This window comes from Salmo salar, chromosome ssa05 (genome assembly GCF_905237065.1).
Source record: "Salmo salar chromosome ssa05, Ssal_v3.1, whole genome shotgun sequence".
NCBI lineage: Eukaryota > Metazoa > Chordata > Actinopteri > Salmoniformes > Salmonidae > Salmo > Salmo salar.
The window spans coordinates 68,286,815-68,313,170 of record NC_059446.1 but is presented as its reverse complement, the minus strand read 5'-3'; the positions used below and the strand labels follow the sequence as shown (position 1 = coordinate 68,313,170).

At 43.3% G+C, this 26,356-nt stretch overlaps 1 protein-coding gene across 4 annotated transcripts in view; it reads left to right on the top strand.

The window, feature by feature from the left end:
• The window catches only part of nphs1 (NPHS1 adhesion molecule, nephrin), a 62,816-nt gene that overhangs the window by 10,244 nt on the left and 26,216 nt on the right, over positions 1-26,356 (top strand). For all 4 annotated transcript variants that reach the window (XM_045718654.1, XM_045718653.1, XM_045718656.1 and 1 more), the window contains exons 4-13: positions 2,641-2,763; positions 10,885-11,007; positions 11,801-11,882; positions 12,786-12,892; positions 16,044-16,168; positions 16,793-16,964; positions 20,159-20,316; positions 25,353-25,494; positions 25,843-25,967; positions 26,099-26,267. In XM_045718654.1, the coding sequence (XP_045574610.1) occupies positions 2,641-2,763; positions 10,885-11,007; positions 11,801-11,882; positions 12,786-12,892; positions 16,044-16,168; positions 16,793-16,964; positions 20,159-20,316; positions 25,353-25,494; positions 25,843-25,967; positions 26,099-26,267 (1,326 nt within the window). The remainder of the gene's footprint in view (positions 1-2,640; positions 2,764-10,884; positions 11,008-11,800; positions 11,883-12,785; positions 12,893-16,043; positions 16,169-16,792; positions 16,965-20,158; positions 20,317-25,352; positions 25,495-25,842; positions 25,968-26,098; positions 26,268-26,356) is intronic.

The window sequence follows — 26,356 nt, the reverse complement described above, 5'->3', positions numbered from 1 at the left end:
GCGGTTGGAACCAGAAATCTCACATTTGGACTCATCAGAGAAAACAACAGATTTCCACAGGTCTTTTTTATTTTTTATTTTACCTTTATTTAACTAGGCAAGTCAGTTAAGAACAAATTATTATTTTCAATGATGGCCTAGGAACAGGGGGTTGGTTAACTGCCTTGTACAGTGGCAGAACGACTAATGTCCATTGCTCTTGTTTCTTGGCCCAAGCAAGTCTCTTCTTCTTATTGGTGTCCTTTAGTAGTGGTTTCTTTGCAGCTATTCGACTTTGAAGGCTTGATTTGCGCAGTCTCCTCTGAACAGTTGATGTTGAGATGTGTCTGTTACTTGAACTCTGTGAATCATTTATTTGGGCAGCAATTTTTGAGGCTGGAAACTCTAATGAACTTATTGTCTGCAGCAGAGGTTACTCTGGGTCTTCCTTTCCTGTGGCGTGCCTCATAAGAGCTAGTTTCATCATGGTTTTTGACACTGCACTTGAAGAAACTTTCAAAGTTCTTGGCATTTTCCAGATTGACTGACCTTCATGTCTTCAAGTAATTAATGACTGTTAATTCTCTTTGCTTATTTGAGCTGTTCTTGCCATAATATGGACTTGGTCTTTTACCAGATAGGGCTATCTTCTGTATACCACCCTACCTTGTCACAACACAACTGATTCGCTCAAACGCATTAAGAAGGAAATGAATTCCACAAATTAACTTTTAGCAAGGCACACCTGTTAATTGAAATGCATTCCAGGTGACTACCTCATGAAGCTGGTTGAGAGAATGCCAAGAGTGTGCAAAGCTGCCATCAAGGCAAAGGGTGGCTACTTTGAAGAATCTCAAATATAAAATATATTTTGATTTTGTTGAACACTTTTTTTGTTACTACATGATTCCACGTGTTATTTCAAATTTTTGATGTCTTCACCACATAAAATGTAGAAATTATTCTACAAAATCAAAAATAAAGAAAAACCCTTGAATGAGTAGGTGTGTCCAAACCCCCTTAAATTGAAATGGAATTGAGAGAGAGAGATGAGAATAAAATTATGTAGCAGGATATGCACACGGCGTGTGTAAAAGGCAATCGTCAATTAGAAGGCAATCCTAAATAAGAGCATAACATTTGCTCATGCTCAACCAGCACAGAGCCACAGGGTGCTATTCCATGGTGCCATGGCTGTTGTGAGACACACAACACTAGCAGACTGGCACACGGGAGTTGACAGACATTCAGGTACACACTAAACTCTAGAAATTGCACACATATTCACAGACACTGATAGGCAGAATGAGACACTTATATATGCTTGTGGCATACACATTCTTAAATCTATTGAAGCAAAAACACAAGCGTTATCACTTGACGCCACTCGATGAAACTTGTCACTGATTGTCACCATCAGTGATGTCTGTTGGCGCTGAAAGAGCTCTCACACTCTCACATACGCTCTCACACACACACACTTGGCAAGTTGATTGCAGCATTTGTGGTGAGTAATTTCAGGAAAGAGGAAAATTATTAATAATTCGAAGTCTTCCCGCTGTATGATAGCATAGATGTGAAAATTGCTGCTGGTTGGTATTAATTATCTTGCCAGCTTTGTTGATGAGTCCTTTTTTAGGACTGGGAGGTTGTCACACCAAGATGCTATTTTATACATGTTAGTACGCTGTGAGTCAGAGAGCGACACAAAGCAGGAAAAAGCCCCCAGACCCCAAACATCCTATAATAGACACGTTTAATGGCATCAGTCAACATATTAACCCGTGGATGGTGAAACACTATCAGGAGAGAAATAAAGATGGAGAGGTACTTTGTCTCTCCTCCTCAATCGATACATACCATATTCCCACCAATATAAAACAAAATGACAGATCTGGAGTCAGACTTCATACACCACACAGCTATCCCTCTTCGTTGGTTAGTGTGTGTCTGCTATTTTCCAAACCTACGTAGCCTAATGGTAAATCAACAGAGTGTGAGACCAAGTTGCAAGCAAAATGTCCCCGAATTCAGGTACACAATGCTAGAGAAAATATTTACTGAATTGGACTAAAGCCTCTTGTGTTATAAACAGATGGAATTCCAGTGTGTATCTGGTGCTAAGATCCTCCTCAGTACTGTATGTGTGGAAACCAAGCTCTCTCACTGTGGTCGGTAGTCAATACCACTCTCTCTCTCCTCTTTTCAAAGGGCTTCAACTTGGTGCCTGATAAATGAGAATCCTACCAGTCTGTTTCCCCATAGGTATCGATGATGCAGGCAGACACTACGCTGTATCTACAGTATTATAACAGCTCTGTATCAACCACATAATCTGGCAGCATTACAGATATTCAAGTCTTTCATTTCCCACACAAAACATCTGTGTTCATTCAACCATGTTTCCTCGGTTGAAGGTAATTCAAAGCTCAGTGCTTTTTGGAACCAGTGCCCCATAGAGACACAGGGGCTTGGTAGTGAATGTTCATAGATGTACATTGGGTGTGTATAAAGAGAGCTATTTCAGATGAAGAGTGAATGGTAGAGACTAAATGGACCACCTCTCATTGTAATTACAGTTCATTGTGTGAAGCTTCGCAATTACAAGATAATGCGTCATTACAACATGAATTACTGTCTTTGTGTCTCTCTCTACTCCAGGACAGTACTATCTCCAAATCGAGAAAACCGAATTGGAGGACGACGCCCCCTACGAATGCCAAGTGGGCCAATCCGAGAGCAGCCGGGCAATCATCTCCCATACAGCGTGGATCAATGTGCAGAGTGAGCAAAACCACTGTTACTCCATAGGGGGGCACAGAGGGTGGTGGGTCATCTTATTCAAGAGAAAGCATGACATTAATGTATGAAAATCTTCAGGAGCTCAGCCACACACTGGACCTCTTGACCTGTAATCTACAGGTCCTTGTCCTTGACACAATGTGTTATTTGTTGCTATGCAACTTGAGTCTGCTGTTTAGGCTTATTTTGGGCTCAAAATTATAGCGATTAAACCCGTTTCTTACTTTTATTTGTACATAAACAGAGTACAATAACATAAAGTGGCCATTTTTGTTACTTCTTGGATATTTAAGCAATAAGGTCTGAAGTGGTGTGTTACTGTATATGGCCAGTATACCACTGATAAGGGCTGTTCTTAGGCCCTACGAAAGCGGAGTGGATACACCCCTTAGCTGTGGTATATTTGCCATATACCACAAACCTCGGAAGGTTCCTTATTGCTTTAATAAACTGCTTACCAACATATTAAAATAATGAATGACATATTTTCATTAAAAACTGTCACGAATCCCACCGAAGGTGGCTCCCCTGCCTGCTCGGGCGGCGCTCGGCGGTCGTCGTCACCGGCCTACTAGCCGCCGCTGATCCCTTTTTCCTTTTCGTTTGGTATGTCTTATTGTTTGCACCTGTTCCTCATTTGGTTCTCTTGATTTATGGTTATTTAAGCCTGTTTAGCCCGCCCAGGTTTGTGCGGGATTATTTTGCGTCAGAGTGTGTTTTTGTTATTGGATGTGCTGGCGATCGACAAGTGTTATTTTATATGCATGCTGTGTACCTGTTGTTCTGGGCACTTTGCATTTTTCACGCCGGTTGTGTTGGCGTCGACCGTTTTGTGTTTTATGGAATAAACACAAATTTCCTTACCTCTGCTCTCTGCGCCTGACTCCTACCACCACTCCTAGCAGTTACTGACAAAAACATTATTTTCATAAGTCAATTCATACTATTTCATCCTTCCACCAAAGGAAATCTTTTCCCATCATTGCTATGCAATCAAAGAATGCTTTCCATTCAGCCTGGCTAACATTCTTGTCTTTTGTTAGCTCGCCATCGACCGAAAACAAAATCACGTCAATCTCTGCAGTTGAAATGATAGCAAACTAGCTGTATTTCCTTTTGTTTGAGTTTTTTCTATTGAAAATTCTTTGGATATATCCATAATAATGATTGTGATTTTGCCTGGCTCAGTCAGAAAAGTTGCTGTCTCATCAGGACACCGTTCACTCTCTATGACAGAGGACGATCTCATTTGTAATTTGCAAAATGTTTGCAGAATTGCAGAGAGGCAGACAGCAAGGTGAATACAGTAACCCAAACCCAACAGTTGCACAGTCCATCCGCTAATCCCATGACCATGAACTGCAGGACATATCTAAGATTATTCCTTTATCGCACACAATAGAGAAATATGACAATTGAGATATGTTCTAGATTCAATGGACCACACACAAGCAGTGTGTGAGCCTCCGTCCGTAACATCCACTCATGGTGCTCCGTGTCAGTAGCTCCTGGAGAAGTAAATCATAATAGAATGGGAGTGAATGAAAAGTTTCCACACAGACGTGGGAAGGAATGGATGTAATTGTGTGAGTACACCAGGCCGCCTGTTGTCACTTTATGATGAACAGCATACTCTCTCATTCCCTTTCTCCTCTCTCTCTCCTCTCTTTCACCTCTTTCTCTCTCCTCTCTCTCATTTCTCTCTCTCCTCTCTCTCTCTCACCCTCTTTCTCGGAGCTGGCTTTCTCTGTCTCCTTGCTTTTGGGAGCTATGCCATATGTGGAGAGCACGGTGACTCTGAAAGAGCTTTTCTTCTCCTGCTACGGTGTATTCATTTCCCCCTTCTCCATTCATCTCTCGCTCTTTCACTCTTTCTTTTGGGGGGCCATGGAGTGTGTATACTGGGGTGCTGGGGATGGGGGGGCGTTGCCTTGGTGACTCTCGCTGCCTCTCTCGCTCTCCTGGGAAGGGAGCAGATTTTTCTGACATCAATGGGAGAGACTGAGAGAGAAAGGAAGGAGGGGGAGTGAACCCCAGCTCTCTCTACACTCCCCCCTGTTCCAGCCAGCTCCGTCTTTATACACCTGCAGCTACAGCAGGACTCAGTCCCACATTTATCACTGCTGTGACTTGAAGTGTGTTGTTGGGTGGGTGTGTACACAGTCACTCACAATACGTAAAGGCTATCCACCCAGGTGCCTATGAGGCACCGGGCCCAGATCAGAGAGGTCCAGGCCCAGATCAGAGAGGTCCAGGCCCAGATCAGAGAGGTCCAGGCCCAGATCAGAGAGATCAGGGTGTCAGGAGACTGTAGTGTAGTAGTTTGTCTGGAGGAAACCTTCAACTCTCCTGTCTGTCCAACATGCGTAGATCCTAATGCTCCCACACTTCCCAGCTGCTATCCCTGAATATTTTCCCTGAATGTTTTCCAACTGATTCCATGACAGATGGATGTATTGATACAATCAGACAGACAGACAGACCAGCCTGAGGCCACAGACTAATCTAAATCCTGCAACAGCAGTGGTCGTCAGTCCTGGGGACCCAGAGGTGTGCAGACGTTTGTTCCAGAACAACACTAAAACACTTGCTTCAACTAATCACAGGCTTTAATATTAGTTGATGAGTTGAGTCAGATGTGTTATTATTGTAATACTGGGTTAGAACCAAAGCCAGTACTGTACAACCTATGAGTGAAATGAGTAACACAGCTTGACAGCTTTCCAATGAGTTAAGAGTTCCTCCAGACTACCACAGCTCCCATGATAACACAGACAGCCTTTACCAGTCAGCCAACCAAAACACTATCGCACTATCTCCTTTAAGAAAAGAGAGATAGAGGTTGTCACACCCTGATCTGCTTCACCTGTCTTTGTGATTGTCTCCACCCCCCTCCAGGCGTCGCCCATCTTCCCCATTATCCTCTGTGTATTTATACCTGTGTTCTCTGTTTGTCTGTTGCCAGTTCGTCTTGTTTGTCAAGCTTACCAGAGTGTGTCCTGTCAGCGCTTGTCTTTTCCCAGCCTCTCTTTTTCTCGCCCTCCTGGTTTTTGACCCTTGCCTTGCCTGTCCTGACCCTGAACCTGCCCGCCTGACCATCTGCCTGCCCCTGAGCCTGCCTGCTGTCCTGTACCTTTGCCCCTTTCTGGATTTCCAACCTCTGCCTGACCTGAACCTGAGCCTGCCTGCCATCCTGTACCTTTGCCTCTGTTGCTGTAATAAACACTGTTACTTCGTCAAGGTTTGCATCTGGGTCTTACCTTATCCTGATAGAGGTAGAGACGCAAAGAGAGTGAGAAAGCATAGAAAGATCATGTAAAACCAAAAGAAAAGCGAGCCTTGCTCTCTAGTTGGATTCCCCCAGGTCGGAGTGGTGGATTGTGGGTATCATCACCAGCTAATTCGAGACGGATCACCACACGCATCGAACAGTCGAGAGGGAGGCACACAAACGTCAATAAGTCCTCTCAGCGGGCCAACAAAGAGTCATTTTCGAGACATTTCTATCAGGGGCGACATAATTCCTGTGTGTTTTTCCCATCCTGCCGAGTTCAGATAGGGGATTACGGCAATAGGCAGATCAAGCGGCAGCAAGTAATCCATGACAAAAACAACCTCTCCACCACCCCCGCGTCCTCCCGCCGAAACTTATACTCCCGGCCTCCGCCCGTCAGAATACCAGAACACCTGACACATCCACTGTCCTTTGTTTGAAACCATTAGCGTTTCCATATAATCCTATTAATTAACAAGTCCCTCTTTCCATTTCTCCTCTCTCTCTCTCTCTCTCTCGCTTTTTCTCTGTCTCCCTTTATCTCGCTCTCGCTCTCTCTCTCTCTAAGCACAGGCCTGCCTGTATATCCGGATCCTGCAAATAATATTCTAAATGTTTTTGTTTGATGTGTCCCCGTTTTTAAGAATACGTTACTCATGCAGTTAAGCTGCAGTTAGGTATTTCTGTGGGAGTAGACGGGGATTGGGGGAAAGGGGGGTGTTTAAGCTTGTTATCAGTGTTGGTTGGGGGTTAGAGACAACAGTTAAAGGTACGACGGTTGGCTAACGAGTTTAGCGCACGAAGAGTATACTGCACAATGAGCCTTCATGTTATGGCACTACTTTATGAATAATGTAGCAACTCATAAACGGGGGCATTTACACAAGCAGAATGGAAGGCAGGGTGATTTTGTTCAATGGGTATACCTTTGTTCTATTTGCCTGTGAAATAGGCCCTCTTTTTCAGCACAGTGAGCAATCAGGTACTAGCTGCCCAAGGCTGCGGACCAAAAAATGAGCCTTAGCTAGGTATGTGGTGTGCTGCGGATATGAGAAGGATTTTACGAGTTATTGCTCAATAATCTCAAATATGTGGCCAGGTCAAAAAGCTAGTGAGTGTTCTGTTGTTGTTTTGTCTGTCTCTAGTATCCAGTTCTCACTCACAGGGAAGATGCTGTGTCTTTGTGACAGGGGATGGAGGTGGGGGTTGTTGAATAAGATGTTGTTTCTTATGTAATGTGAAAGATGAGGGGGAGAAGGACTGACTGGGGCCTATTTCTGTCTTGGACACCTGCTTCGCTTCCTGTTCAGCACTGGGGAGAACGGAAGAGAGGAGGAGAGGGATGAGGAACGAGGGAGGAGGATGAAGGGGGAGGACCGCTTCAATGGCTTTCAGCCTCAAATCTCACACACCTGAGTCCTTAGTGTGTGCGTGTGTCTGTGCGGCGTGCATGAATGCATGCATGTCTGGTTTGATCTAGTGAGTCAGGCACATGAAGAGTTTCATTCCAAAACGCTATATATCCATTTTCAAAAATGTTGCTAAATGAGCTTTTAATGTTTAAAGAAATTAGGAAATAGATTGGTGTGTTTATCTAATCATGGCATGGGGTTGTTCAATGACAGACATGTATTTGTTTCAAATATAATTTGATGGTTTCATTTCAGAGAGACAAACAATCATGTTTTTGGAGGCAAAATGCTATATATCTGCCTCACTCTCATAGAAATAAGTAGTACTGCTTGGTTTTACACAGCCAAATGTAACAAATAAGTAGATTTAAATATACTGTATGTAAAACAATACAATTTGCCATTTTTCTCATTTAGCAGATACTCTTATCCAGAGCGACTTACAGTAAGTGCATCTATCTTAAGATAGCTAGGTGAGACAACCACATATCACAGTCAAATATACAGGTTACAAACATTCCGTTCCAGCTAAACAATGGCTATATAGAGTTTTGCAAAAAAACAATTGTAATTCAAATGTCAATAATTTCGGAGCAAAAAACACAAATATGAAAGATGTGTGGATAATATAGCGTTTTGGAAATGAACTCTTCACATGCATGTGTTCTCTGTGGTGGCTAATTTCCGCATTACCAAATGAGGAGTTACAAACACACCAGTCCGAGTTAAACTACATCTTTAATACTTAAGATACTTTTGCAAAAGTTCTTGACCTTCAATAATGCACTCTCTCGAATGAACCAGGAAAGTGATTACAGAATGGCTACAGGGATCTTTTATAGCAACGATACACCCCCTTCAAAGTACATTGACAAACCACAGATACTTAGTAACAGTTCACAAAGGTTAAGTTTTGTATGACAGATATCAATAAAACACATCAGACAGTAACTGCTATGTCAACAGGATTAATGGTATAGCCCAGTATCTGGTCTCCTTAGAACCGTCCCTCCCTGGTACGGTATTGAACAGAACTATTTCATCCAATGGCATATATCAATTGTCAACTCTAGATACTCCCATCTCAAGCAAACCCCCTCTTGACCCCACTCCTGGACAGGCTCACTGGGGGGAATGAGCCTCTAGGCCATATATTATCACAGGATAAGTGTGAGATCTAAGAGAGGACATACAAGGGTCCAGACACTGCCATAATCCTCCCCACAATAAAGAAAAGGAGGGAGTGACTTGCTCACAGACATTGTGGAGACAAGTCATTGGTTCCCCATTAATCACGCCATCCCTTCACATGGTTTAAGAATTGGTAAAGAGACATTCACATATGAAGACAAATCTGACCTCTCCCCTCTCTGTGCCCCAAGTGTCTGAGCGCCAGCTAAGGTAGACGTGCAACTGAAAAGACACCAGAGTCCAATGGACACTTTCTAATGACAAGTACCTCAAATAAGCATATTATACTAATAAAACATCTTAATTATCTATGTTACCCAACTAATTCTGATTTGTCCACGACATCTCACAGGAGTGTGTGTGTGTGTGTGTGTGTGTGTGTGTGTGTGTGTGTGTGTGTGTGTGTGTGTGTGTGTGTGTGTGACTGTTAACAATGACAGTGATGTAAACGACAGACTCTCTGGGGGGGGGGTTTTGGGAGGTAGTGGGGGAACTCAGGTGGGGCTCATTGGGGTCACATGGTCCACCTGAGTGGCTGTGGTGATACGGGGCTCTCATTCCCAACACAAGCTACAGCACACCCTCCACCATACTGCACCTCCCTCTGCAGATTTAACAGCAGTGATAGAGAAAGAGAGAGAGAGGGAGGAAGAGGGTTGGCTAGGGCTGGGGAAGGGGGATAGGGGATGATGGAGTAAGTGTGAGATAGGAAGAGGAGGCGAGCATGAGAGTGAGAGAGAGCGGGAGCAAGAGAGAAGAAATGACATACCTGCCCAGCTCGTTTGCGAACATCATTATTCTTATTTTAGGAGATTTGTTAGGTGGCGAGACTCTCCTGGAGCACAACAAGTGATGCAGCCGTGTGAATCATGTGGGCTTCAGTAGATTGAGCGTGCAGGGGCCTGTCAATAGACACATGGCCCAGTCATCGGCCCATCATCCCGGGGAGTGGAGACTGGTGTGGGAGGGGGAAAAAACACACAAACAAATGCATCTCATTATTTCAGTGCTCACCTCTGCAGTGCTCCAGGTAACCCATCACAGTCCACACAGATCCAATTGCTTCCATTAAATCCGTTTGAAGCTGCAGCTAGATCTCATCTGTCTCAATAGCGGGGCTGGAGCCAATAGGACTACTCTACTGCACACAGCAACAGCTCCTCCCAGTGGCGCTAGGTGAATTACCCAGATTTGGAGGAGAGGAGAGAAACTGTTTATCCAGCCATAACCATTGGATTTATGTCAGCATTCAGCAGTGGATGATGGAATTACCCCTTGATGAAACATATAGCTCTTCCCCTGGATGACTCGCATGACGAACAAACAATAGCTGCTTGTTTGTCTCTCTTTCTTCCTCTACTGTTCAATTTTCTCTTTCTTTCTTTCTTTCTTTATCTCCTCTCTCTCTCTCGTCATCCTCTCTCTTCTTCTCTATATTCCTCTCACTAAACCATGCTGTCAGTTGATATCTGTTGAAAAGTAGCAATGACCTTTGTTTCTTGTGTGCTATGCTGGCTCTCACCCACTCACAGAAAGCTTCCATTTGCTTGGTAAAATATATGTTAAAAGATCTCTTTCCTCTCCTCTTTCCATGTCCCTACTCCTTTACCCTATTCTGTGACAGGTTGTTGTGGAGTAGATGATCATGTGTCCAGGGTAAATGACAGTTGTGCTGAAGCCTGTTTGTTGATTAGCACATCTGGTGACATTTTCTCTCTGAATTCCCTTCCAAATAACTTCAACTCTCTTCAACAAAGTTTTCTTTCTCTGAATTCCTGCATGGTCCGAAAGAAATTAAAGAGAGTGGGGAAGAGAAAACTAGGAGTGGGAAGTGCTTTGATCTGCTGTGTAAGCACGTATTCAGCTGGGGGGTGATCTGAGAGAAGAACTGTTTGGCGCTAACACAGATTATCATCTGTCTTGTTTCATCACCAACCCATCTCTGTATGCACACCACAGTTTTATCTACTGTACACCACACTAATGATATGGACCCACTGATTCTCCAGGAATATAACAGAACCTGCCTTATTAGCTTGGTACAAATGTCTTTCTTCAACATCTAAGGGTCTCAAATGTTTTTAATGCATTAATGACCAAAATCAAATTTTTCTGTGATCTGTAAACAGAATCACCAATTCTGGTCAAGGCCTAGTCTGTACTGTATATCTCTTAAGACGACCCAGAACCACTGTTATAGACACCAGTCCTCTGTTCTCCCTTCAGTTCCTCCCTCTAAACCTTACTTTGAGCTGGAGACCACAGAGCCGTGGGTAGCAGGGAAAAGCTACACTGTCACATGCATCGCTCCAGACGCCAAACCAGAGGCAGTGATCACTCTGTTTAAAGGTAGGTCACCAAGTACGGTATCAACCCACTGCACACCAACTAAATAATGCTAGTACATACAGGTTTTTCCATTAGGAATAGCAGAGACGTTAAATGTGAATCAGTACTGAGTTGAGGGAAAAACATGTTTGCAAAGACCTGTTTCAACCTACACTATAATTGTAGTACACTACAACTCAATGCCCTGTTTTTACAATGACATTTTAAAACTATGGCCGTGTCTGAAATCTGTCTTGCCTACTACTTACTAAAACGACATACTGTGTACTAGTAGTACTACATACTATTTAGAATTTACTGGTTAGTAAACCATATGCAGTAAGCAACAAATATTGTAATAATTATCATCCATACTGAGAAGGCGTCATCTTTTTTAAATAAATGTTTTACCTTTATTTAACTAGGCAATCTAATGCGCAATCGTGCTTGTTCCCTGCCATTTTTGTAGAGCACGTCCCCTATTCTGATTATCAGCTGTCGTCAAACACCCTACACCCCAACCCGAGCACTCTGCCACCTCTGGTCTTTTGTTCCTCCCACCCCTACGAGGTGCCTGCTTCTACTCATCCCAGGCAAAGCTTTTCTCTGTCCTGGCACCCAAATGGTGGAACAAGCTTCCCCCTAACGTCAGGACAGATAAGTCCCTGCCCATCTTCCAAAACGTCTGAAACCCCCAACTCTTCACAAAGTATCTTTGGAAAAATGGTGGGGACAAAACGAACACCCTTGCCTTGTTTGCTCTAACACACACACTCTCTTTCCTCCTCCCCCTCCCCCTCTCTTTCTCTCTCAGACGGAGTTGAGCTGACAGGTGTAGAGTCTTTCCCTATGCCTGGCTCTGAGGACAAACTCCAGAACACACACGCTACAAAAGAGTATGTGTTCCTGTTCTGTCGTGTGTGTGTGTGTGTGTGTGTGTGTGTGTGTGTGTGTGTGTGTGTGTGTGTGTGTGTGTGTGTGTGTGTGTGTGTGTGTGTGTGTGTGTGTGTGTTATCCCTAATTGAAGCACTTCTGCATTCTCACAGAACTACAGTACAGTGTAATGAATTGGTGCCGACGGTGAACTGTCACTCGGTGCCTTGTGTCAAATCAAATTAGCTTTTGTCATAGACACAGAATTACATTTCAGTTGCTAGACAGATCCAATCCTATCTGATTCACCTGGTGGTACATACATACATTCACCAATGCTGCAGATCAGTCTAATCCAGCTCTAAAGATAATAACCCCTTGTCATCTGCAAAAACACGCTGTAGAAGGTATTAAGGACATAGTTCAGTTCCAACGCAGAATAGCCTGGTCTCCAACTAAATCCTTTATGTGTAGATGGTGGTTATAAGTAGAAATCATATTTTGTATAGGAGCTTTTAAATCTGGAGATGAATCTAGATAACATCGTGGACTTTGGGTTTGTCATGGGTATAATGCGCACATTGTTATGATGATTAGCGGGGTTATAATGCTCTTGATATCCAGACCCCAGAGATTGTATGAATCTGTCTGTTCTTATGGGGTCTCAAGGGCTCAATTAGAGTGTTAAGGGGTGATGTGTCCTATGTTAAGCCATGATCTTTAATGTTATCCATCATCTATTCTTCTCTTCCATCCAATCCTTCCCCATGACCCCTTTTCCCCCACGCTCCTCACTCACCCATCCATATCACACACACACACACACACACACACACACACACACACACACACACACACACACACACACACACACACACACACACACACACACACACACACACACACACACACACACCCCTCTGCAGGTTCATGTTCTTAAGCAGTTCGGACAATGGGAGGGAGCTGGTGTGTCGTGCGAAGAACCCGGCTCTCCCTAGGGCTCTGGAGACCAGCCTGGTGATGAATGTATACTGTGAGTGTGTGTTGTTCCTTACCTCATGGACTCACAGACACCTTTACCTTTCCTTATTCCCTTCTCCAGCCACGTGTGGACCCCGACCCCGGGCTGGCATTGGGGCAAACATCCTCACACTGAGCAACCACTCCGAGGGGAGACTTTCAACCACGGGCGAACTCACACCTACTGGGGACTCAATCCCAATGCTCAGCCTGGAGTGTTTAATTTTTATTTATTTTTTCACCTTTATTTAACCAGGTAGGCCAGTTGAGAACAAGTTCTCATTTACAACTACGACCTGGCCAAGATAAAGCAAAGCAGTCCGACACAAACAACAACACAGAGTTACACATGGGATAAACAAACGTACAGTCAATAACACAATAGAAAACAATCTATATACAGTGTGTGCAAATGAGGTAAGATTAGGGAGGTAAGGCAATAAATTGGCCGTAGTGGCGAAGTAATTACAATTCAGCAATTAAACACTGGAGTGATAGATGTGCAGAGGATAAATGTGCAAGTAGAGATACTGGGTTGCAAAGGAGCAAAAATAAATAAATAACAACATGGGGATGAGGGAGTTGGATGGGCTATTTACAGATGGGCTACTGTATGCACAGGTGCAGTGATCTGTGAGCTGCTCTGACAGCTGATGCTTAAAGTTAGTGAGGGAGATGAGTCTCCAGGTTCAGTGATTTTTTCAATTCGTTCCAGTCACTTGCAGCAGAGAACTGGAAGGCGGCCAAAGGAGGAATAGGCTTTGGGGGTGACCAGTGAAATATACCTGCTAGACAGCGTGTTATGGGTGGGTGCTGCTATGGTGACCAGTGAGCTGAGATAAGGCGGGGCTTTACCTATCAAAGACTTATAGATGATCTGGAGCCAGTGGGTTTGTCGACGAATATGAAGCGAGGGCCAGCCAACAAGAGCATACAGGTCGCAGTGGTGGGTATTATATGGGGCTTTGGTGACGAAACGGAGGGCACTGTGGTAGACTGCATCCAATTTGCTAAGTAGAGCATTGGAGGCTATTTTATAAATGACATCGCTGAAGTCAAGGATCGGTAAGATAGTCAGTTTTACGAGGGTATGTTTGGCAGCATGAGTGAAGGATGCTTTGTTGCGAAATAGGAAGCCAATTCTAGATTTAATTTTGGATTGGAGATGCTTAATGTGAGTCTGGAAGGAGTGTTTACAGTGTAACCAGACACCTAGGTATTTGTAATTGTCCACATATTCTAAGTCAGAACCGTCCAGAGTAGTGATGCTGGGCAGGTGAGGCAGCGATCGGTTGAAGAGCATGCATTTAGTTTTAATTGTGTTTAAGAGCAGTTGGAGGCCACGGAAGGAGAGTTGTATGGCATTGAAGCTCATCTGGAGGTTAGTTAACACAGTGTCCAAAGAAGGGCCAGAAGTATACAGAATGGTGTCGTCTGCGTAGAGGTGGTTCAGAGAATCACCAGCAGTAAGAGCGACATCATTGATGTATACAGAGAAAAGAGTCGGCTCTAAGAGTGTTAGAGGTCGACATGAAAGCATCAACGTCTCTACTGCTGTCACATTCAGCCCACTCAACTCTGTCAATTCCTCTGGCATCAGTGCAATCCAAACTCCAACTCAAGCCCAACTGAAACACTATGATAATACTGATCAGAGGAGCCTGGGAATGAAACTCAAGCCCGAATTCTAAACTCTACTGATGCTAAATATAATTGTCAGGACTGTGAGACCATAACATCTCCTACAGTGTAGGACATACAGTACACAACGTAATAGGGGTGGGTGATTTTACATCTCAAAGGATCATTTCCTTGTTAACCTTTGTCTTGTTTGGACAAACAGTATATCTTTGAAACAATATGGCAACCCAGCCTATTGTTTTAGTTGTTCCTCAACATTTTGTAGAACAATTTCAGTAATTGATTGTTCTAGAGTCCACCCACCTGGTTCTGTCCCAGGTCTAAATCAGCTGCTGATTAAATGCTACTGTTACTGAAGACACTCAATGGTGAACATTCCCATTCTACTTCCTTTCCTTCCACCCCCGCCATATTATCCACAGCCATCCATATGAAATACTGTCTCTATCTATCTCCCTCTGCATTAGACGCTGTCCTATTCTATCTCCTACACTTTAACCACCGCCCAGAAATGGAAATGCTTCTACACCTCCTCTCTCTCACTCCCTCTTTTTTATTTTTTTATTTTTCTTTCTTTCTTTCTTTCTTTCTTTCTTTCTTTCTTTCTTTCTTTCTTTCTTTCTTTCTTTCTTTCTTTCTTTCTTTCTTTCTTTCTTTCTTTCTTTCTTTCTGTCTGTCTGTCTGTCTGTCTTTCACTCTCTCTCTCTTTCACTCTCTCTCTCTTTCACTCTCTCTCTCTTTCACTCTCTCTCTTTCACTCTCTCTCTCTTTCACTCTCTCTTTCTCTCTCTCTTTCACTCTCTCTTTCTCTCTCTCTTTCTCTCTCTCTTTCTCTTACTCTCTCTACTCTCTGTATTAAACAACATCCCTCCACAGTAAGTGCTAATGTAGCAGAACCCGTCGACCACCGCAACAGTAGTCCTTACTCAGCAAGCCAGCCCATCAAAGCCTGGAGCACCGTGTCCATTTTCAGCCAGCCAGATTGTTAGTGAGGTAGCAATTTGTCATGCCGGCCCAGGGTCCACATACAGCTGCCTGCGCTCCCAAACTCATTGCAGCAATAACAAAGGCTGGCCCTCCCTTAATTTATTTTACGCTGTATATTTTATTCAGGAAGGCTGTAATTTATTCATATTTCCAAACGTTGCTTTATTACTGTTTAAACATCTGTTATGTTGCTTTATGGAGTCGATCTAGCCGGCTGCTCCCTTAATACTTAATGCTTTCATCAGAGCTAGAGCCCTTACTCTGCAGTCAGGATAAATGTTGCCGATTTATTGGCCCTGTCTCAACAAATAGAGAGGATGCTCCCTTGCTCATAAAGCCAAGTGTCCACTCATCCCAGTGCATATTTCTCACCCTCTCTATCCTCTCTTTCTGTCATCTTCTCTGTTTCTGATGATTCATCTCTCCCCCTCTCTCTCCCTCTTTCTTTCTATTGCTCCCTCTCTTCCTCTCTATTCACTTTCTGTCGTTCTTTCCCAAGATGTTGTTTCATCTCTCTCTTTCCCTCTCAACATCAGTCCCACCCCAGCATCCAGTAATCCAGGGCCTGGACAGAGAAGGCCTGGTGAAGAGGGGGACCATGTTGAAGCTGGTTTGTGTGTCCCAGGGAGGGAACCCATTGGCCACCCTACACTGGACCAAGGTACAGAGACTACACTCGGCTAAAGCTTATAATCAGTAGTTTTTGGTGTATTCTCCATCTTCTACTTCTGTACTCTTTCTTTCAGAACTCACTCCCTTCCTGCTGCAGCCAGTCAGTCACCTATTATGTTAGTGAATAACCCATAGCCCCGTCCTGTCCTCTGCTTGTTACTAACTCCTAGCCCCATCCTGTCCTCTGCTTGTTACTAACTCCTAGCCCCGTCCTGTCCTCTGCTTGTTACTAACTCCTAGCCCTGTCCTGTCCTTTGCTTGTTACTAACTCCTAGCCCTGTCCTGTCCTCTGCTTGTTACTAACTCCTAGCCCTGTCATGTCCTCTGCTTGTTAATAACTCCTAGCCCCGTCCTGTCCTCTGCTTGTTACTAACTCCTGGCCCTGTCCTGTCCTGTCCTCTTCTTGTTACTAACTCCTAGCCCTGTCCTGTCCTCTGCTTGTTACTAACTCCTAGCCCTGTCCTGTCCTCTGCTTGTTACTAACTCCTAGCCCTGTCCTGTCCTCTGCTTGTTACTAACTCCTAGCCCTGTCCTGCCCTCTGCTTGTTACTAACTCCTAGCCCCGTCCTGTCCTCTGCTTCTTACTAACTCATAGTTCTGTCCTGTGGATCAGAATGGGGAGGTGATTTCCACCAGCTGGGAGGTGGACACAGAGTCGCGACGGGCCATCAGCCACCTGACCCTGCAGGTTAAACCACAGGACAACCAAGCCGAGCTGCGCTGTGAGAGCGTCAACCAGGTGACCCCTGTGCCTCTGTCCAGCAGCCGCAAGATCACTGTCCTCTGTGAGTCCCCGACTGCTAAGAGATACATGCACTTGAATGCTACAACACACACACACACAGACACACAAAATCAATGGAATGTTTGTGTTTATTCAAATGGTTGTTAACCCAATCATTGAAGTTATTTTCAATAGCATTCATCCCAATCACAATTACATTAACATTAGTCCTAGCTCCAATACTGAAACAAATTCTGCATTAACACAAATTCTAATATCGATATCATTAATGAAACTAATGGCAATTATGACCCGGGCCCATATTTCACACAGAAACTAATTTGAATCCCAGCTTGGTCTTTTACAGTGAGCTAATTTAACTGAATCGCTTCATTGCACAATCCAAAGGCAATAAAACCGGCACTTTCTGTGGCGATAATAATGCCAGGTAATAAATGATACATTTTCACTTCACTGCATAGGAGATTTCTCTACTACCATGACTGGAAAACAAACAGAGAATGAAGGTTCCTTCGCATCACACCGACTCTTCCTTCACGCCATCACTCGTTATCTTGCTGCGTCAGTTAACGGGATAAACCGCTCTCTTCTTCCTCTCCAATCCCACGTAAAAGCCATGTTACCTCCTAGCTATTCCTATTCACGCCTCATACACGTCAAAAATGAGTTGCAGACCCTTTATCAATGTATCTCTTTTTCTATTGCTCTCTCTCTCCTTTTAGTTTAGTCTTGAGCTGGAGGGCAGAGAGACGAACTGGTGTGTTATGGATATGCCTGCGTCGCCCTAAGGCATGTGTGTAGCCTAACACACTGTCTGTCTATGAGTGTAGCCCTCATGTCTGCCTGTGTCCCGTGTATAATGTACAATCATACATGACATGATGCATTCATGTCTGCCTGCTCAGTCATTAGCCTGTCTTACTGCAGCCCCTCAGGGCTAACTGCTCAGCTGCACTTCCTTTGTGCCAGTTAAGATCCCTCCTTTGAAAAGGCGTTTGATAAAGTATGATTAGAATTTATATATAAATGCCTGAAATACTTTAATTTTGGTGAATCTCTTATACAATGGGTTAAAGTGATGTACAGCAACGCCAGATGTAAAATAGTAAACAATGGTTACTTCTCAGAAAGTATTGAGCTTTTAAGAGGAGTAAAACAAGGCTGTCCGTTATCTCCATATCTATTTATTATGGTCATTGAAATGCTAGCTATTAAAATTAGATCCAACAAGAACATCATGGGGTTAGAAATCCAGGGGATAAAAACACAAGTGTCAATGTATGCTGATGACTCTAGTTTTTTCTTAAGTCCGCAATCTGGATCTCTGCACAGTCTCATTGAAGATCTTGATCACTTTTCTACCTCTCTGAATTAAAACCTAATTATTACAGGTGTATCATATTACGTATTGGATCGTCAAAAAATACAGTGTTTACACTACCTTGTAGTTTACCAATAAAATTGGCGGATGGTGAAGTAGACATACTTGGTATTCACATCTCAAAAAATATAAATGAACTTACCACAATTAATTTCAATAGAAAGTTAGCAAAAATAGATAAGATTTTGCAACCATGGAGAGGTAAATAGTTGTCTATTTATGGAAAATTACATTGATTAACTCTTTGGTCCTATCACAGTTTACTTACTAATGGCGTTGCCTACTCCAAATGATTCATTTTTTTTAATATATTTCATTTTACATGGAATGCTAAGCCAGACAAAATTAAACGTGCCTATTTATATAATGAATATGAGTTTGGGGGGTTAAAATTATTAAATATTAAAGCTTTAAACCTCACTAAAAGCTTCACTCATATATAAGTTATACTTATACCCAAAATGGTTCTCCAGTAGATTATTAAGAAAAGCTCATACTTTGCTCCAAAATTGCTTTTTTTTGCCTTCATACAGATTACAACTTCTCATTTCCGACTAATTGAAAATGAAATTTTGTTTAAAGTATCTCCCTTTCTTAAACAAGCCATACAAAGCTGGTTACAATTTCAGTTTTATACTCCAGAAAAGATTACAACAAATGTTATGGTTAAGCTCAAATATATTAATTAGTAAAAAAACGATTCTTTATCGAAAAAATTATTTAGAATTGTGTTATATTTATTAATGATATTATGAATACAAATGGAGGAGTTATGTCACATATGCAGTTATCAAAAATATATGGGAATATCTGCTCAATCCAAACTTACAACCAACTGATTGCAGCACTACCACAAAAAAATGGAGGAGGCAAGTGGAAAAGGGAGAAGGTAGGGAACTTGTTTGCCTGCCATATATTAAAGATACAAATTGGCTGAAAGGAACTGGCATAAATAGAAAAATATACCAGTTTCATCTGAGGACAAAAATGTTGACAGCTGCACCATATAGGTTGCAAAATAAATGGGAGGAGATTTTCGATGTACCGATTCCATGGCACATGGTTAATGAACTGGTACGAAAAACTATACTTAACTCAACCCTTAGAGTTTTTCAATTTAAATGATTATGTAAAATTCTTGCCACCAACAGAATGCTATATATATGGGCCACAGAACAGTCTCAGCTCTGTAGATTTTTTTGTGAAGAGACAGAATCAATAGATAATTTATTCTGGTATTGCCCCTATGTAACTTGTTTCTGGTCACAGGTTCAGGAATGGTTAAAAAATCACAACATGCACTTAAAATTAACCTTCCAAATAGCAGTGTTGGGCAAACTGGAAAGCCATAGCCAGTCAATAAACACTATAATAATACTCGTTGGAAAGGTTTTCATCTTTAGCTCACAATCTGTGGATAATATACGATTAGAAAAATAAAAAAATGTTGTATAACATCACAGCACAATTGAAAAATATATGGCACATGGAAACCAAACGATGGCGGTCTATGGTGATAGGTGGGATGGGCTGAAAGTGGCTGAGGGTTGGGGGATTAAAGAGTTTGTTTGGTAATGTAATGTCCTCAGGAGAGGACAAGACTTCATAAAGTGATGTTGATAGATTAGAAATGGTTTCTTTACTTCTTCCTTTACTTTCAAATCCAGTCTTTCCATCCTTTCTATAAAATATTGATCCTGACACAGAGCACTTTATTGACTGAATTTACTGTGTGTGTGTGTGTGTGTGTGTGTGTGTGTGTGTGTGTGTGTGTGTGTGTGTGTGTGTGTGTGTGTGTGTGTGTGTGTGTGTGTGTGTGTGTGTGTGTGTGTGTGTGTGTGTGTGTGTGCCAGTTGAGCCAGAGAAGGTGATGGTGCTGGGGTTGTTCGAGGCGAGAGAGGGAGAGGAGGTGACCCTGTGCTGTTACACCTCCTCCAGTAACCCGCCTGTACACATCCGCTGGTGGCTGGGCTTCAGGGAACTCAACACCACCGTGGTCAATGTGGAAGAGGTAGAGGACCTGCATTTACTTCGACACACACTTCTTCTCACACTGAATCACAGTTGCAGTTCAAGCTTGTATGGCTCCCTGGCTCAAGGCGCTGAAGCGGTATGATCCCACCTCCTCTGACAAGTCCTGGGCCTCAATCTTCATCACAGGGTCTTTGGTTTGATCCCTCACCTCAATCAGCGCCTCTCTCACTGCTGCTGCCTGATACCTCAGTGGCTCGACATGCTTAACTTTACTCCCACCTTGTCTCAGTCCACATCTTCAAAGTGATGTCCACATGTTTTTTCAGGATGGCCCATTGCTGTGTGGAGGCTGAGATTAAGGTGTACAGTTTGTGTAAGATGCCAAAGTAACCCATGGCATCAACAGAACTTTAAGCAGCATCAGCCACAACCAGGTTCAATGTGTGAACCCCACATGGCACAATAGAGCTCTTGGATTAATTTCCAGGAGTCTGGCTTGGACACCTTCATTTTCGCCTCTCTTGTTGGCCCCATTATCATAAGACTTTCATCTGCAGTCCTCAAAAGGAATTTTTAGCTCCTCTAATCTTTTGAGAATCAGGGATGCCAAATGTTGGCCCGTGGACTCCTCTGCCTCCAAAACCCCCATAAAATGTTCCTTTATGTGGGGCTCCTCCTTCAGTGACACAATTCTAATCACATCAGACAACTGTTCAGTATGGCTGACATCTGAGGTGCAATCTAGAATGATAGAGAAGAATTTTGCCAGCTTGATGTCACTCACCATTACTGTAACGTCCTTGCTGCTCAACAAATCAATGAGTTCATTCTGTATTTGGTGGCCAAGGTAGCTGGTGGTGTGACTCGAGGTCCTTTTTTGGACACAGTTAAGGTGCTCTTTCATGACTGGATCAAATTGTGCCATCAGTTCAACCTCTTTGAGGAAATTTCCATTTGATGGAGAGTACAGTGTTTCTGTGTTTCCCCTTAGTGCCAGATTTCTAATTGCCAGAGACTGCACAATAGCAGTCAGACGTGTCAACCCCTCTCCAACTTATCCTCTCAGGCTCCATAAGTGCCATCATGCTTATCAATTGTTTCCCCTTTTTTGATCCTCATTGCCAGTTCTTTCCATGTTTTCATGCAGTTTTGGTGTTTTGGTGTTTTGGACTGGTGTCGTGTGAAGTCAGAAAATAACTTATATGTTTCCAGTCTGTCAGTCCTGCTAAATTAATTTTCTTCTTAGAAATAAGTTTGCAGCAGAAGCAGAAGAGGCTGTTGTTTCTTTCAGAATACACCAACCATCTTCTAGGGATTTTTTCACCACTCACCAAGGTCTCCCTGAAATACTGGTGGTGGCAACTTCTTTCATCACACTCATTCCTTGGGAAAACAAAATTAGATGGTACCTAACTTGGTCCTCTGCAAACGAGTTGTGTCCAAATTCTGTCAGTCAGAACTGACGGCCAGTCAGCAGGGTCTGTAGAGAGGGGTTCATCCTCAGCAGCAGGATGTGGTGGGGATGCTGCTAAAGGCATTTCTAATGGAGAGCACATGGGCATTAGTTTACAGATGTGATTCACAGCTTTTATAGTGGTGGAACATCCCACATACATATCCAGTAATAATAAAATAATCACTGTTACCTACAATGTGGAAACTTAAAACTTTGCAAAAGGAAAAAACAAACACACCCAAAGAATCCTGGTGGGGAGAAGTGGAAGCAAATGGGTCTTCATCCTCATCCTCAGGCTCAGACAACGTTTGTGAAGACACCTGTGTGGGTGAGGAGGTGGATGGCTCTGAGATCATTTCTGAAGAGGCCTGTGTGGCTGAGGAGGTGGATAGCTCCTCATCCTGGCCTGTGCCAGAGGGTGCTGGCCCCTGAATTTGCATTGAAATACAGTATGAGTCTGACACCCTAAATACATTTGTTGCACAATTAAATATACATGTCATTATGTCATTAATTTTCAGAATAGGAACCAATTGAACCATACAACCTCCTTGGCTAATTCTAGGCATAAGACACCCCAAAAGACTCAATATGCAGTTTTGGTGTTCTGGACTACTGTCGTGTGAAGTCAGCAGTCCAAAATATCAGCATAATATAGACGTATTTTAAGTTAGCCTACAGCATTGGACATTCCCCCTACTGAGCTCAGGACCTAGTAAGTACAATCACAGAAAACCTTTATGATGTCACCTCAATGAAAGTTAACCAAATCAATTATGGGCTAGTTAGGTTGTAATCGTTTTGCTGCAGGCTACACACATTATCATGATGAAACTGTGTGAACTTATATCCAACGTTATGTAAGTTAGTTGGACAGAAAACTGAATATTGTCGCCCTATGTGTAATAGCATAGCAAGTAACATAGCAACATACAGTATGCTAACAAACATAACACTAGCCTATTTCATTACATGCATAATATTATACTCATAAAGAGATGACATAGCTGCATACCTTTATCTTTTGCGCGTTTCTCCTCTTCTTCTTTCCTCTTTTTCCTAAACTGGGCACCTGATCTCTTAGACCTTTTCTTATCCATTTGTGTTGATTTGGCACTCGAGCATCAATACATTACCCATCCCCCAACACTGTCAACCAAGAGTCAAGACTAAACCAATTCACCTTGGTGGTGTGCAGACTGGTTTTATATTATTCTTAACAATTTCGCACAACCCCCCCAAAAAAGCAACAATATGTCTGTGAAACTATATATTCACAGTATTATGAATGAATTGTGGTTTATTTGGTAGCATTTCGTAGTGTAACTGATTTTACTAATTGCATTAGTACTGTACAAAGTTAGAGGTGCACTATTTGATAGATTCCACTGCTCCCCCTACCTCGGGCTTCCAGTGGGGAGACTTGAGGTCAACCTATACCCGCCCCCCTCCCCATCTCATACTTCTGAGTGGGAGACCTTCCCAGGCAGTAGCCTGCCTAGCTCACAAGCTAGAATAAGGTCACAGACTCCGACAAGGTCAATTGACCCACAGTCCCACACGGTGACATGATATCATTGACTTGACGTGCAAATGAGCAATAGAAAACTGATCGCGCAAATGTCACCATTCCTAATTTTTTTGTGCGGGTGCCCTGTGCCGCCCCCGGCAAGATGCCGCCCTGGGCGGCTGCCCATGTCGCCCATACCTAACTCCACCACTGCTGCATCATACACTATAAACCTACTTCCATGAAATAGCTCAGGAAATATTTGAGTGAGCTAAACCAGACAGGTTCCTGACAGGGGAGCACATGGGGCAGAAAGTAATTAAGTAATTTTCCAACAGAAAATCCACATTTCTAGATAAAGGAAGCTTCCAGAAAACACTTCCAGCAGCATTAGTGCAGCCTCACTTTGGTGTGTAATACATTGTACAGCAGCTACCCTATGTTCTTCAAGAACAAGCTACAGACAGCTCAGAATAGAATGTCAAGGGTCATTCTGAATCTTAGCCCTCAGGCCCATGTTGGCCCTTCTCAGCTCAGTGAACTACAGTGGCTATCAGTTGAAGCTGAGATTGGCCCATGAAACTGTGTATGTACAGTCCCCCAGTGTCTAAAGAACTCTCTTACTACTGTTAGGGACTCTCATTCCTACACCATGAAAGGCAGTGCCACAGATTTTGTGCCATGTCGATTCAAGAGCACTAGAGTGGAACAAACTCCAGGCTGAGATAAAAACTGTTTCTGCCAGTCTTGGGCACAGGGACTATGGTGGCATCTTTGAAACATATAGGTATTACATACTCGGTTAGGGAGATGTTGAAAATGTCAGTGAAGACACTTGCCAGTTTGTCTGCGCGTGCTTTGAGTACACGTCCTGGTAATCCGTCTAGCCCAGTGGCTTTGTGAATGTTGACCTGTTTAAAGGTTTGCTCACATCGGCTACAGAGAGCATGATCACACAGTTGTCCGGAACAGCTGGTGCTCTCATGCATGCTTCAGTGTTGCTTGCCTCGAAGCGAGCATAAAAGGCATTTACCTCGTCTGGCAGGCTCGCGTCCCTGGGCAGCTCGCGGCTGGGATTTCCTTTGTAGTCCCTTTGCCTACCAATAGAGGACCACAACGGAAACAAGTCTTTGACTTTTTGTGTATATAACCCTCTGTAATTTCGGTACATGTTTAGGTTGCCTGCTGTGGCTTCTTTACGTATTGTAAATTGAATTGAAAATTACCTTTCAAACTACACCTCGGAAGTCAATACACACTTAAAATACTTAATTCAGACTTCAGGCAGTCTGATTTGCACATCTCGAGCCCCCAATGACAAGCATCTGTGAGAGACGCCTTTGATTCTGAAAGAACTCATATTATTCTACCCCGTGTAGAGTTTCCACCTTAACCACGTTAAATCTGTTCTTCATTCTCTCTCCGCTCTGAACAAAGAACTACTGTTCAGTCTATACTACACAAGGCTTTGCCACTGAGTGAAGCCTCAAAAAGTGTTCCAGTATTCTTCTCTCAGCTTTTTAGTATGTTAATGAGATAAAAGTGAATAAAAGCTGACACGGGAGTTGAGAGAACCATTATTTCGGCTCTTTGTTCATTTGGAGAAATAATTTTCATTTGATCTAGCATTTACAGCTGCATTCTATCCAGCTTTAATGTGCCTGAATACATCTGAGTGTTAATAAAGACTGACACATCAGTGGTGGTTCTTTGTGAACGCGTTCCTTCTTGTGTCTGTTTCTCTCTGAAAAAGGCTTTTGCACTAATCATCTCAATAAAAGCCTTGATAAACCCGGGGTGCCAAGCAGACATCACTAGCATCATGCAGGAGCAAATGGGGGTTTGATTACATTTATTACGGGTTTTGCGAGCAGGAAGAAGAATATGAAAGTGATTTATTTGTTTGTTTATTATCAGGGACCAGGCACAATATAAGTAGAGCACAAGAGTTAGAGAGCCACAAAGCTAATTTCCATCATCAAAACAGTATTATTATTGTATTTCCTGTGAGCAGCTTACTGTGTATGTATCTCCAAGGAAAATGTTCAGGGACACTAGAACTTCCCGTCTCTTCCTGACGTTGTCATGTGTCCTTTCCTGTCTCCAGGGAGAACACGGGGGGAAGACAACCATGTCTAACCTGACCCATATTGTCTCTCGGGAGGAGAATGGGCTGCCCCTCACCTGTGAGACGTTCAACAAGGGCACACGCTTCTCCAAGAGCCAGTCCAACAACCTCATTGTTTTCTGTGAGTCTCTGGATAGAACTATGACAACAACAACCCTACAAGCCTAATGGTTGTAGGGAATCTCTATTGAATGACTATGACAAGTACAACCATGAAAGAACCTTGCATAACCAGAACATAACTATGCATTGTACAGTAACAATTGCAACAATCTCAATCTGTGCTTTCTGTAACTATAACAATACAGACACAACCCCCTCTCTCTTTCCCGCCCTCCCCCTCTCTCTCTCTCTCTCTCTCTCTCTCTCTCTCTCTCCCTCCCCCTCCACTCTCTCTCTCCCCCCTTCCTCTCTGTACTCCCTCCCCTTCACCCCTATCTCTCTCTCCTCCTCCACCTTCCCCTCTCAGACCCTCCTCAGAAAGTGTGGATAGAAGCCCCTCCCCCAGGGCTTCCTCTGAGATCAGGAACCATCATACGCCTCATCTGCTTCTCTAGTGGGGGAAGCCCCAAAGGAACCCTCAACTGGTACAAGGTGTGTACATGTGTGTATTGTATGACAACATACATTTCGATTGGTTAAGTTGTTAAAAGTTGTAACAGCTTAGACTCTCTGTCTGTACGGTACCATGTCGTCCATTCTCTACTCTCCTCTCCACACCGCAGGATGGTAAGGCGTTATCAGACTACCCCAAACAGGTGCCCTCTGATAAAGGCGTCTCCAAAGAACTGGTCGTGCGCCTCCAGCCCAGTGACAACATGGCAACCTACCGCTGTAATGCCACCAATAAGGCCAAGATGGTCCTCAACACTTCCGTCAAACTCATGGTCCAGTGTGAGTCTTAAAGACCGACAGACCGGGCTCTGGGCATGAGTGGATTAATACTAGCCTTTATGGACCTGACTAATAGACGAGGAAAGCAT